This window comes from Fundulus heteroclitus, chromosome 3 (genome assembly GCF_011125445.2).
Source record: "Fundulus heteroclitus isolate FHET01 chromosome 3, MU-UCD_Fhet_4.1, whole genome shotgun sequence".
Classification (NCBI taxonomy): domain Eukaryota; kingdom Metazoa; phylum Chordata; class Actinopteri; order Cyprinodontiformes; family Fundulidae; genus Fundulus; species Fundulus heteroclitus.
In genome coordinates this window covers 12689477-12702747 of record NC_046363.1, presented here as the reverse complement: position 1 = coordinate 12702747, position 13271 = coordinate 12689477, and the positions used below count along the sequence as shown (strand labels likewise).

The 13271-nt window shown below is 37.2% G+C and overlaps 1 protein-coding gene across 1 annotated transcript in view; it reads right to left on the bottom strand.

Moving 5' to 3' along the window:
- Positions 1-3951: 3951 nt before the first annotated feature.
- LOC118557472 (CUB and sushi domain-containing protein 3-like) overlaps positions 3952-13271 on the bottom strand; it is a 99571-nt gene continuing 90251 nt past the window's right edge. Inside the window, exons 19-23 of the mRNA XM_036127558.1 lie at positions 12987-13132; positions 12377-12457; positions 11408-11521; positions 4273-4461; positions 3952-4163 (exon numbers count right to left, since the gene is read on the bottom strand). Of these exons, the coding sequence (XP_035983451.1) occupies positions 3967-4163; positions 4273-4461; positions 11408-11521; positions 12377-12457; positions 12987-13132 (727 nt within the window). The 3' untranslated portion in view covers positions 3952-3966. The remainder of the gene's footprint in view (positions 4164-4272; positions 4462-11407; positions 11522-12376; positions 12458-12986; positions 13133-13271) is intronic.

Below are 13271 nucleotides of genomic sequence, written 5' to 3'. Positions count from 1 at the left end.
TGCCTGCCTGGAAGGCCCTCCAGTCTTCCTGTCATTCCTCTGAGGTCTCAATCCCTCACCGATAGGGAAACATGTTGGATTTGAAAATATTGGCAGCCTTTGGAAAACTTTGAGGTAAGGGTCTACATTCCCATAGCATTATACCCAATGATTGCTGTTTAGTAATTGTAGCCACACCAACATCGCTAATCACTAATCTGAGATACTAAAGAGTGTTTAAAAGTATCAAAACGTTTTATTTTTAAACAAATATTACAACCCTGTCTTTACGACCACTACTCTCACAAATCCTGCCTCAGCTCCTAATATATAAATTAATGATGGCATAAAAGCTAGAAGAACACATTTTCAGTGCATTCTTGATATCCTCTTTTATTGTTCTTTAAGAAAAAGAATCCGAAAAGATCCTTATTTACCATTCAAAGATAAAGAAAACAAGAGAGATTGAAAACAACTCAAAAAGTTCTGATCAGTCCCAAAGCACTTCTTCTATCCCAACGTACTTCTTCTAGTACAAACTACTTTAATGGTAGTATTAATTTTAAAATGCACATCAAATAAGCTATCAATGTTTTTTTGTGAAACACACAAGGAACTGTTTTATATTCAGTCTTAGTTTATATAAATCATATCTATTAACGACAGTTGGCTTCAAAATTATTCATATCCCTCCCTCCAAGTCAGGATCCTGGCTAGGCTGCTCCAAAACCTGAATATTTCTTCCAATCAAAAGAGCAAGTTCACAAATTAAAAGATTAATTGAAATCTAAATTGGCAGAGGATATAGATAATTCTTAGATTAACTTTATGTACTGCTATCACTTATTTAGCTGAGCAAAAATCACACAGTACACAAAATAAACAACAGACAAGTGATACCATTAATGCGTTAGCAATTTGGGAAATTTTAAGGACTAAGGGCCAGATTTACTGGAGTTACAAATGAGTGCCTGAAAGCCCTGAACACAGGCCTTTTGTTTTTGGTGTGCACATTTAAGGGAGTGTTCATACTGACGTTTGAGTGACCTTTTGGTCACACATTTGATTTCACTGATAAGTGAAGAAGATCTTGTAATAAAAAAGCTAAATTTAAATGATCCCAATTAAAGTTTGCTCTTGCTATGAATGCAATTGTTTCTGTGACCATGTGGTACAGCTGTGGCACGAAAGGTAAGAAGAAATTGCGAAAAAGAGATTTGTTTATTTGTATATTTGTTGTTGTATTAAAATACTATTTTTTTTACTTTATCACAAAATCTACTTGCAAAACCACAATAATCTCATCTGAATAACAAAAATGTCAGACAAACCTTGAACCTCTAGCTAAGACGGTTCATGGAAAGAGCTAAATGTTTTGCAGCCCTGCAAGGTTTTTTCCTTATCTAAAAAAAAAAAAAAAAAATCTGGATTTTTCTCCTCTGTTTTTAGGAGACTATATTGTCCTGCATTATCTCCCAGTATAGGCTTTTATAACAGATAAATGACCAGAGAACCTTGAGGCTCAGTGTATAATAACAAGCCTTAATATTCTTGAATTGTAGCCGTTTATAGATCTTTTGGCAATTGCCAGACTGTGAAACCACATTTCTTGACACCCCTGGTAAAAATGTGTAAAATGCCTTAAAATTAAATCATCTTTCATTGCAACAGCATGGTTTAATGCTAAAATGCTTAGGAAAGTTCAACTTTTAATTCAAGTACATTTATTCAGAGGGAAAAAAGTCTTAGATGACAAAAATGTTTTGCAGGAAATTAAAAGTGGCACAGTTGTTGATTTTAAATATCTTTAAAATAAATGTAACTGGGGCATTTTTATGTATACTTATCTAAGTTAATCAGAGGTTCTAGGATCAAAACTTTCTGTTTTGCCCAATATGACATGACAAAGGTAAACTTCTTTTAGACTATTGTCGAGGACTAGTCTTGCCACCATACACAGATTGAGCAGGATTATAGAAGCTGAAAAAATATATCCCTTAGTGAAAGTGCCACTACAAGGAATGGGATCATGGGGTTGCCAGGTCTTCATAATAACCATGAAAACATTTTTACATTCGAACTGATTGTTTGAGACGGAAAAAAATGTTTTGTCCTGCCTTCACCAGTGCAAACATGTTTAGAAAACTACATCTACAGAAACACGCTATAATGTGGGGAAAAAACCTGTAACCTTTGTTCATTGTCTGTGATGTGTACTCTTAGCCGGAGTGTCCAAAAAGAAATTTCACCATGGTAACACAAGGTGACGATAAATACTATTTCAATCTTACTGGTACCCTGTCCTTCAGTCAAATGAGATACGTTTGAGCTTTTTAGAAACAAACACTCCAGGTGGATTGAGTATAAAACAAGACATACATGTAAAACAAGTGACCCATGAGCACTGTTAATTATGGTGGAGGATCTGTGCTGACATGAGCCTTTTTGTCTTCCAAAGCCAGACAGAACATTAGCCATGTTTACATGCACAAAATTTCACAATCAGATTCATATGTATTCAGATTAAATCCAAACAATAATGAAACTGTACCATTTATATGGACACACAGTCAATTAATCCAATCATGATGTATGTTTACATGCACCTGGCTTTGTTCAGAATAGAACCACTCCTATATGCACAGTTATCAACACTCCCCCCCCCCCCAAAAAAAAAAAAACAAAACAAAAAAAAAACAGAAGATGAAGTACTTCCATCTTTGCTGAAAAACACAACATAGCAAACAAAGCAGTATTGTATGAGTTTGATTGTCTTCTGATCGCCCAGGCTGGACTTGTACCAGCTTTTAATTAGGGTTGAAATGTTACTGAATAAATAACAATTTTGAGCTCTTTTAATGTTTCGAATTTAAAGGTTGTATCGGGAGAGGTTGTATACGTCCCAACGTATTTCCGCCACTCAACAACATGGAAATACGTCACGTTTATGTTAGGCACACATCAGCACACATTCAGAACAACTTGATGCTGACAAGTGTTTACATGCAAGTCGATTGGATTATCAATCAGCATAAACCACCCGTTTCATTCGGAATACAATTTCAATCCGAATGAGCTTAATCCGATCACAACATACCGATTGGTGCGTTAGTATGACGTATTTTTATTCAGACCCTTTATTGTGATTACTTTTGTCCGTGTAAATGTGGCTACTGTTAGACTGCACATCATCATGGGTCCTTTGATATACTAGGACATTTTAAATAAAAATCTGGGGACTCAATCAGAAACTTAAAAATCAATCATTATTTATTTAGTCAACAAGAAAATGATCCAAAACACAAATGGTCGACTAAAACAAAGTTGTTCCCTGGTCACACTGTGTGTGAGCTGCTGTATGCTCCATTGTTAAATAAGGATAATAAGTGTTGTCCTGTTACCTAAAGGGCGTAGACAAAATATTACCACCTGATGTACTAAGTATTGTGTTACCAGTGATTTTGTAAAAAAAAAGATCTCATCATATTTTCCCCCACATTGAACAGTGAAATCAAAGGTTGGATTATTCAAGTGAGATTATAGTACTACAAAAAATATATATATATATATATATATATATATCCGAAGGCTTTTAACAAATTTATCAGAGTAGTATCTTTTTCCACATCATTTCATCATTTGGCAACATGTTGACTATATTGATTCTTAATCTGTTATATGACTTTTCTTATTCTAAACCAACAGAAACAAAAGATGCAAAAAAAAGTATGTTACTAAATTGCGAAACTCACGTTCATTTTGGAGTTTAATAATAATAGCTGACCTGGTGTGATCTCGTTGCATGTTAGATATTTGAATTATTACGTGAAGGAACGGGTTTCACCTGTGTACCCATATCAGCAAATCTTTTTTTATGTCTCGGCTGCAAAATCTGACACTCCCATCGGCACCATTTCTGATTTTCACCCATACGTTAATTTTCTCGGATTTAGTAAATCTGGCCCCAAATTTATTTAAATATAACAGTCATAAAAAGAGAATATGATTATAAGAAGGATACATACTTTGATACTCACCCACATATCTGATGTGGAAGCCGCGACGGTTGGTGGCGTGGTCAGTGGACCAGCGCAGCAGCAGCTGGTGGCCTGTGGTTGTCAGATTGAAGGGAGTCTCCATGTCTCCGCTGAGGGTTGAAAGACTCTGACTGTAGATGTTTGGACCTAGGGTTGATCCATAGCAAAATCAAATAAAAACAAGCAATGGTTTGACTGACTTTTACTTTTATTATTTGATTTTTTTAAAGAGGAAAAGGGTCTTATTGTTACACACCATCAAATATTTCCAAGATGTCAAACTCTTTTTCTGTCTCAAACAGTTCAAAGTGCAGAGTGATGTTGTAGCCCTTCTCTACATTGATCAGCCAGGAGCACGTCTGAAGATTGGAGTAGTTTTCAGGATAGCCAGGACTTAAGATCACTCCTGTTGAATCAAAGCGCACCTCATATGCTGGACATTGCACTGGGGAGACACAAGTGGAATTAAAGGTCAAAAGACATTTAAGGACAAGTAGAAGAATAACAGACAAAGACATTGAGGAAAAGAACAGAGCGTGCACAAAGAATAGAGTAAGAAATGATAGAAACCGAAGATGGGACTGAAGAAAGGGGGTCGAAAGCTAGACTGGAGAAAAAACATGAATCTAATTATAGATGCAGAATAAATTACATAAAAAAAATGTCAAGAACTAATCACATTATATCCGACTGGCTGATATTCCACCCAAGGCTGAAACTGGTGAGTCTGCTCTTGTCACTGGGCTCCTTTAAAATCAATCTATCAAATAATAAGAGTCAGCAGGTTAGACATGAACTTTTAATGGAAAATGATCTTTGTGAGTGTATCTGTGTCTCATTTCCTGGTGGCTGGCATGTGTGAAATGATGGCATTCCTGTTATTTTATTTTCTTGCTTTGTCAGTGCTAGAAGCTAGTCTTGAAGGCTAGTAGTGAAATAACATGGTGCATATAAAAGGTTAATGTGAACAACTACTCCAGATAAAAAGGTCAGGGGAGAAATTTGGACATATATCAAAGAAAACAGAGGGAAATATTGAAAATGCTGTAACACAGAGAATGATCATGCTGCAAAGTTATTGCAAAACTTTCTGCCTTTGGCACAGAAAGTAGAGGGGGGCATGACCTCCATAGAGTCTAAACCATTATTTATATAAAAAACAACAATCTTGTTTTAAATCCCACAACACACCAACACCCCTCTGTAGCCACCAGAGATGAAACAGCTGGTTTTAGGGATTAGCATGATCAAATCTTTTATCGTTATTACCTTTTAAAATGAAATGAACAATAAACCTGCCTGTTATAAACACAACAGTGAAAGTACACTGTCTCAGATGCTGCAGCAAGATTTCTGATGAAAGTTAAATAGCTCTTATCTCTCTTGTTTCATCTTTCCTTCATGGCTTCCTGTTAAATCCAGAAAATAATTTAAAATTCTTCCTCTCACATATAAAAGTTCCTAATATCAAGCTCTGTTGTACATCCCGGGATCTCAAGTAAACTGTACTTGAGTAACAACATTGATGCTCTTAACAGGAACAGTCAGAACAGACTCTACCTGCCAAGGAGACAGAGACATTCTGGAGCGTATTGGGTGTTCCTAAAGACAACATTTGACTCTGTGGTGCACCAACCATATTCCTGGAGTAGCTTGTTAGAGCAGCAGTTTACTTACATAGTGGAAGTAGTTAAACTCACCAGGAAGGCCAGTGGTATAACAGTATGCCCCCTCGACCCAGTGTAAATGGTGGGAGAGAGAAGATCTCTGGCAAAAACCGTATCACTGTTGGACTGTGTCTCCCAACCCAAGCTTTTCCAGAACTGGACAGCTCCTTCAGTGACAGACTGCGGCATCCTCAATGCACTAAGGAGTGTTATTGCAGATCATTCCTCCCAGCAGCTGTTAGACCTTATAACCATCTCTGCTCCCAACAAACTCAATAAGGGTTTGTAGCCCTGCTGTTTTTGCTCATTTTTTTCATCCTTGTACTCAGTTTTAATTTTTTCATGGATGTGTTCTTCAGGCATAAATACATTTTTTTTTTGTTTTTATACTTTTGACTTGTGTGTGTATTTGCATACTCCATTTGCCTTTCACTTTGCTGCTCGTACACCTGAATCTTCTCACAGTGTGATAATACAGGATATTTCTATTCCATTCTTAATGACTGACTATTTGATGAAATCTGTGATTGGACATTTTTATGAAGGCTGATGTAACACCACACAGACCACCGCCCAGTAGCTCTACCTCCACAAAGATTAACCTGACAAAATAGCTACGGTCTACAAAGCTATGACCATTTAGGTGGTCAGCACTCATAATATTTATATTCTTCTTTACTTGTTTAACAAACTAATGTTGCCAGGCAACAAACTTGTGAATCCAGTGAGCCCTGTTGGAGCTTAAATGCTTTGAATTTAACTTTTGGTGCAGGGATTAAAAAATGAATCATGAGAGGCTTAAAATGTTTCCAACCCCCTCAATATGCTACTTCAGAAGATAGGCCTGTGAAGTACTGTAATATGGATGGGAAGCTACCCTGAGAGCAGGAAATTCTTACAAGGTATTGGTGAGGGGTATTTGGGTGCAGAACCAGAGTGCAAGCACATGGAGGGCATATGAGATATAAGATGATCCCTTTTGCTGTGTATGTATGTATATCACACACACACACACACACACACACACACACACACACACACACACACACACACACACACACCTATAAGAGACAGGCGGATAAACTCCCTTTGTTGGATATAACAGTGAAGTGCTGCTTGCAGTGACGTGCAGTGAGGTGAGGCAAGGAACTAAGTCACCTGTCATCATGACAGGTAAAATACTTACAGTGATAAGAAAAAACAAATCAAAGTGTCCACTTGACTGTTATATAAATTTGTTTTCTGTACGATTTCATAATTTTTATGGTCAAAATTGCTCAATTTACGCATTGCCTGTTCAAATACATGGGAGAATAGCGAGGTGAGGTAGTAACAGGCTGTGACTCAGCTCTGATGGTGCTGGCTGACTGTTGCAGACAGTTGGCATGTGCCAGCTTTCTGCGACAGTCTTTATATTGCCAATATACCTGTCTGATGACATATACTACACATGTTGGAGCGTTTCTTCGAACTGCTTCCAATTGGATGCCCTAAGTGGACCGAACTGACACAGAGGCACCGACAGGTTTGGCAGAGAAATAAACAGGGAAAGTTAAATGGTTTATTTAGAAGGTCACTTAATGTGTTTTTACAGTGTTTTTGAAACACTTACCGGGTAGCTCCCATTAGAATTCTTCGAATCATGCCATTGCTGATGTAATTTGAGTGTGTTTTTATGGTTATAACAAAAGATTATCTCCAAAGGGTTTTATACATTGATAGGATGTTGATGCTTGTGTTATTCGGTCCGCTCATCACGACTAAAATAAAGCCAAAGCTTTTTTTTAATTTAGCAGCGAATGTCCACTAGCTGATGCCATTAGGTTCCGGTAACTTCCGCCCTTCTCAAATAAGCAACTATGGTTCGTTTGAAACATAAGATTTGTTTTGTTTCGCTCTGCCATTGTTTGATAGTGCTGTGAGCATTATTACCACACTAATATGCATTAATATGAGTAATAATGTTGATGTTATGGTGTTTTTGTACAACTTTAGGATTAACCGACTTTAGCAACAGGTCACTACAACGACCCCTAGCTTCCAGGATGTATAACTGCATTAATAAAGAAAATCTTTCTTTAAAATGTTACTTCATCAAATAATGTTTTGTTTGACTCAGAATTTGCATTGTGAATGGGTTGAAACACATAGCAAATGTTGTTCTGAATTAGTCAAGCTAATTTAACCTCAATTCACATTCTTGAAGATTTGGTTATTTAACTCAGAGCTGCAGTGAACCAGGATTCACCGAATTATTCTGATGATTATGATCAACCACTTTTATTTTGTCTTTTGTTTCTTTTGTGAGTATATAGTTTCTTAGCTTATTTGTATCTTCGTTTTGCTTAGTAGTGTTAGTTAAGTTTCACTAGCCTTGTAGATAGGATTTGTTGATTGCAATATAGTGTTTTTTCAGATAAACAGCATTATATAGTGATGTTCTCTGGATGTTCATTTTATTTCTGTCAAATTCTTGAACTTGATAAGTTGTCACTCATTTATTCTATATGTGTGCAGAAGTTTGCAGTTAAAGGAACGCTAGTGCTCAAATCATCCCTTTCAACTATTGTCCTGATATCAGCTCTTGGGCTGATATTCACCAGACAATACCTAATAGATAGTTATTTATTAAACATTAAATAACTTAAAATAGTGTAATAGCACAACAATAGTGAGCTGACTAGGTCTTGCTGCAGTGAAAGACGCTAAATATATAGACAGAGCTATCAAAGGTTAAGACCAAGGCATTTTTGTCGTATAGATTTGTCTAGTCAAAAGCCTGACCTACAAGAAAAGGAATTGACAATCTATGGTGAGTCTTTAAAATATTTGTTCACCGATGCTCTTCAACCAGTCTGACAAAGCTTGAGCAGTGTTAAAAAGACTAGATAGAAATTTTACTCTTTAGATGACTGAAGTCTGTTGAGACGTAATCCAAAAGACTTGCAGTAGTAATTCCAGTACAAGGACGTTCTAAGTAGTATATTCTAAAGGTTTCTACACACAAATGCACACTGCACTTTTCATATTTATATTCTGATAAAAAAATGGAAAACCCTCCATCATTTTCCTTCCACTTCTACAGTTAAGTACTACTTTGTGTTGATCTTTCACATCAAATCCCGATACAATACACTGAAGTCTGTGGTTTATTGTGGTGAAATGTGAAAAAAGCTGAATACTTTTTGGAAGGAACTGCATGTCAACTCAGTAATTTTTCCATTTATCGTTGTAGCTGGTGTATAACCATCTTCATATGCTTTCATTTCGAGAGAGCCTGGGGAGATATTTGGGGATAAGCATGCATAGCCAAGCAAGGGCATTTTAGTGTTGTCTTTGAGGCATAACATGACAACTAATAAATAAAAATGGTTTTGAAAAGCATGGGAGACTTCTCATTTCTGGTCTTTTGGCAAGCCAGCGACAGGAAAAAGCCCTTGTTATAAGCTTGCAGTAGCAGTCTCTTGCCTGAGAATAGCAGGTCAACTCAAATTAAGTTCAACTTTACATGTCCCAAGGAGAGCAATTAGTTTCATGCTAGAGGTGCACAAGGGCATAGCATATCCAATGCGAGAAAATGTAATGAATTCTTAAAAGTAAAAATGAGGTGATCCATGAAAATGTCAAGCAACAAATTACCGATCCTAAAATTGTGCTAACTATGCCAATGTGATCCTTGAGGCCGGTTTTAGGAAATACTCCAACAAGATGATTAGTCATCTGACATATAAACAGACAAATCTATCACCGATGGTACCCATTTTAAAGTGCACTTCACTACCTTAGCAAAGGGCTCTGTTTTGGGCATAGTTCTTACTATGAACTATTAAAGCTATTACAATTTTTTTTTTTTACTTTTTTTGTTTTATTGTTATTTATTTCTAGATACTGTCAGGATCCCCAGAGGTTGATTCCTTCTTGTAGCTCCCTGCGGATCCTGCAGTGTGCTTGTTTTGCATCTTATTATTTTATAATTGTATTGCTGTGTTGTTTATCTGTGGATTATTGTCACTAGTTAGTTTGCTGTTCTCTGTTATTTCGGTAGTTTATTCTTGTATCTGTTGGATTTGGTTCTCTGTTTAGTCACACTCATCGTCAGGTCCTCCGTCATTCTACCCTGTTCTGGTCTCATCCTCGCTGTGTTCCCCGTTATCCGTGCCATCTTGTAAGCTTTCTTTATTTAAATAAATCACTCACTATTCAACATGCGGCTTCCCAGCTCTCTTCTGCGCTTTGGTCCTGAACAAAACAACTCAAACCTGACAGACACGATCTGTGTGTTTTTACAACATGTATGTGTTTTCCTGGATTATTTAAACCTGACTTTTTGAGAAAATCAACAAAAAGAAAGACTCAGCATGCATCGGCGAAGTGTCTTTGGCATGTTAACTTTATCACTTATATTTGAATGCGAGTAATAGTCACAAGTACGACTATATGAGCTCCAGCTAATATGAGCTAGCAGATTTTGGCAGAGCTCAGAGAAATAAACTGGCAAAATCCTAGTACTTTCCTTTTGACTGCATCTCTTTTGGCTAAAAGGCAGTTACTGTTTTATTCTAACCTGTTTTCTAACATTTATCTGCTGTTTCAGTCACCATGAACAGATGCACAAATCTTCATACCAAACCAGAATGTAGTTAAGCTTTCATCTCCAAATTAAAACATATAAAATGTACGTAAGCTTCATGTGCCATGACTAAATACAATTGTTTTTTTTAGAATCTCCACATATAGAATATTCCAAATACATTCTTAATAATAGCAATAATTACTATCAACAATAACTTAGTATAGATTCAGTGGGATTTAATTCAAATACATAAACACAGCTTATTTAAATTTGATTTATTAAAAAATGTGTAAGACTGCATAATTTTTGTTACCACTTCACATTTATGCAATACTTTAAATGGTCTATCGCATATAATCCCAATAAAATACAGCAAGTTCTGTGATTGTAGTGTGAAAATAATTATATTATTTTATCTTTTTTGTACTATCCATTTTTGTTTCTTTGCACAGTCGCTCACTGACTAAGACGTTACAAATGTGGTAAACAAACTAATCCACTTTTGATTACTTACTGTGTTACTGTGTACCCTTTTACTTGAGATTGTATTCATGTATCAAAACAAATTCACTCAAATTCTTAATAAAATACTATCAGAAGCAAAGTGGCCTCAGGAAGAAAACTAAAACATCAAATCAGGTATCAAGTATTAACAGTTAGAGATGAGCAAAGAGGTTTCAAATCAGTCGTGTTTTCTTTCAAAGTGCTTTTATGGGCATGGGATCTGTTTTTCTATCAGACTGGGATCACAGGTTTAATGGAGTTACTCTAAGGTTTCTGATAATAAAAACATTTGAATGAAACTTGCTGATCTTCAGTTGACCCTCAGCAGTCAGATATGGATTCTTAAGTAGATGTGCTTTATTCCAAAAAGCAGCGTCTCCTGATCCTGATGAAGAACAGAGATGCTGTTTGGCGCCAGGATACTGCTGGAGGGTGGCCTGCTGGCTGTCTGTCTTTTAAATGATGCATCAACAGTGAGTGCTGCTGACGGCAACCAACCTTGGCAGAGTGGTGTCAAGTGCGCTCAGAACAGTATGATTACACATACACATAAATAAAAAATCTTATAGGCGCAAACACAAAAACATTCAACAAATTCAGAAGAAAAACATCTGTAGAACCATAAGCATGCATCATGCAAAACCAACCTTGACAGACTGGTGGCGGCCCATCCATCTGTAGCCTCTCGCCGAGGCGGCAGGTCAGGATCTCGCTACCCACCAAGGTGAAGCCTGGCTGGCATGAGTACCGGATAATGTCTCCTGTGGGGTCATTTACACCAGCGATCATGCAAACACATAGACAGGAGGCAAAAAGTGGACATGAGAAACAGAGCTGTCAATTCATCGACCCACGCAGCCACAAACGAATGAACGCGCATTCGCTCCCTCACACACACACAGCCATGTCGGTAACACTCCTCAGCAGCAGCACTTGAAACAGTAATCAACTGCACATTTCCTAATGAAGATTGACATCCCTTAGAACTTAAGGCACTTCATTAAATTACACAGCCATAAACGTGCACACCAGCACACGCTAAAAATTTTAACTACACACAAATTCAAAGGCTCAAAGTAAGTCAGCCACTGGCCACATGACTTCCACTTCACTTTACTAATTACTTCTGAGCACTGAAAACACAAACAGCTTATAAGTACATCTAATTAGCCCTGCCTTCAAACTAATATTTTAATGCATGAAGCATGAATAGATGGGAACTCTTAAAAGGATGAGCAGACAGAAGGAGACACAGACAATGCAGATAGAATAAGATGGTAAAGGCTACAATAAACATTTGCCACTAGGTTCATTAATGTGGATAAATGCATTTGGTCTAATATGTATGTAAAACAAGATGTAAAAAAGATACAGTTTTAGATCGTGAACATTATTAAGGAAGACAACATGAGAAAGATTTCAGCCACAAGATTTAAGTCTAGACTAACTGGGAAATGAATAAATACATTGTTGACAAAAACCATTGGTTATGCCTATGACTGCTTGTGCTTCGTCCCTCCCTGGCTGTCTGTACGGATGCTCCTTCGTCAAGTAAAAGCTGATTGGATTATACATTGTCCCAGGCCTGTAAACAACCAAAATAAAATGAGACAAACCTATTTCAAACTCGTCATCATCGGTTAGGATAGTGGCGTTGGCGACGGTAGGGGGTGGCTGACAAGTTCTCAGCTGGTAAGCTGTTGGGAAGAGAACAAACACTGAACTCTGCAACAAGAGTGTGCGTGGTGCACTAGAAAACAAAAAGACAGCCAGAGATTCATGCACAAAGACAGAGAAAGTGTAAGCACAATTTTCTATTCGGCCGCACACATTTTCCTCTCCCATTATACTGAAAGCTGATTAGATCATAAATTGCTGCCTATCACTGTTCATGATCATCAAAAAACTATAACTAATTTAGCTGTGAAGGGGAGCATTTTATTATTAATCAACTTCCCTTCAAAAGGCGCTTTTATATTGCAGACAAAAACAGGCATAAGGAGCCATCCATCATTTATCATTGTACATAACTGGAAGCAATACAATAAAAGGAAAGCAAGACAAGGCCAAAAGGAAAAGGGAAATTACAGATTATTGAATATAAGAAAAGGATGAGAAATCATTCTCTGCTCACTTCATGTGCTTATTTCTTTAGGAAGAATACTAAGCATCAAATCAATAAGCTCAACAAAGTGTGTTCTTAGCTGGCATCAAAGGGAAGGCTACCATAATAATGGAGCTCGAAGAAGCCGCTGGTACTGAAGTCGCTGTGAAACTTGATGAGGACCTGATTGGCTGTGGTGGACACGCCTTCCTGCACAGAGGTGCCGCTGAACTGGCCAATTTGAGGCGAGGTCTGGTCGGGTCCATCCCTGATATGGAGACACAGATATGAGGAGAAGAAGTGGATAGAGAGTCAGAGTGTGGATGACATCTGAATAAATAACAGCTAGGATCAAAGAGCAGGACTATTTATCCCCAAGCAGTCCTGTAGAATCAGCAGACATTCCT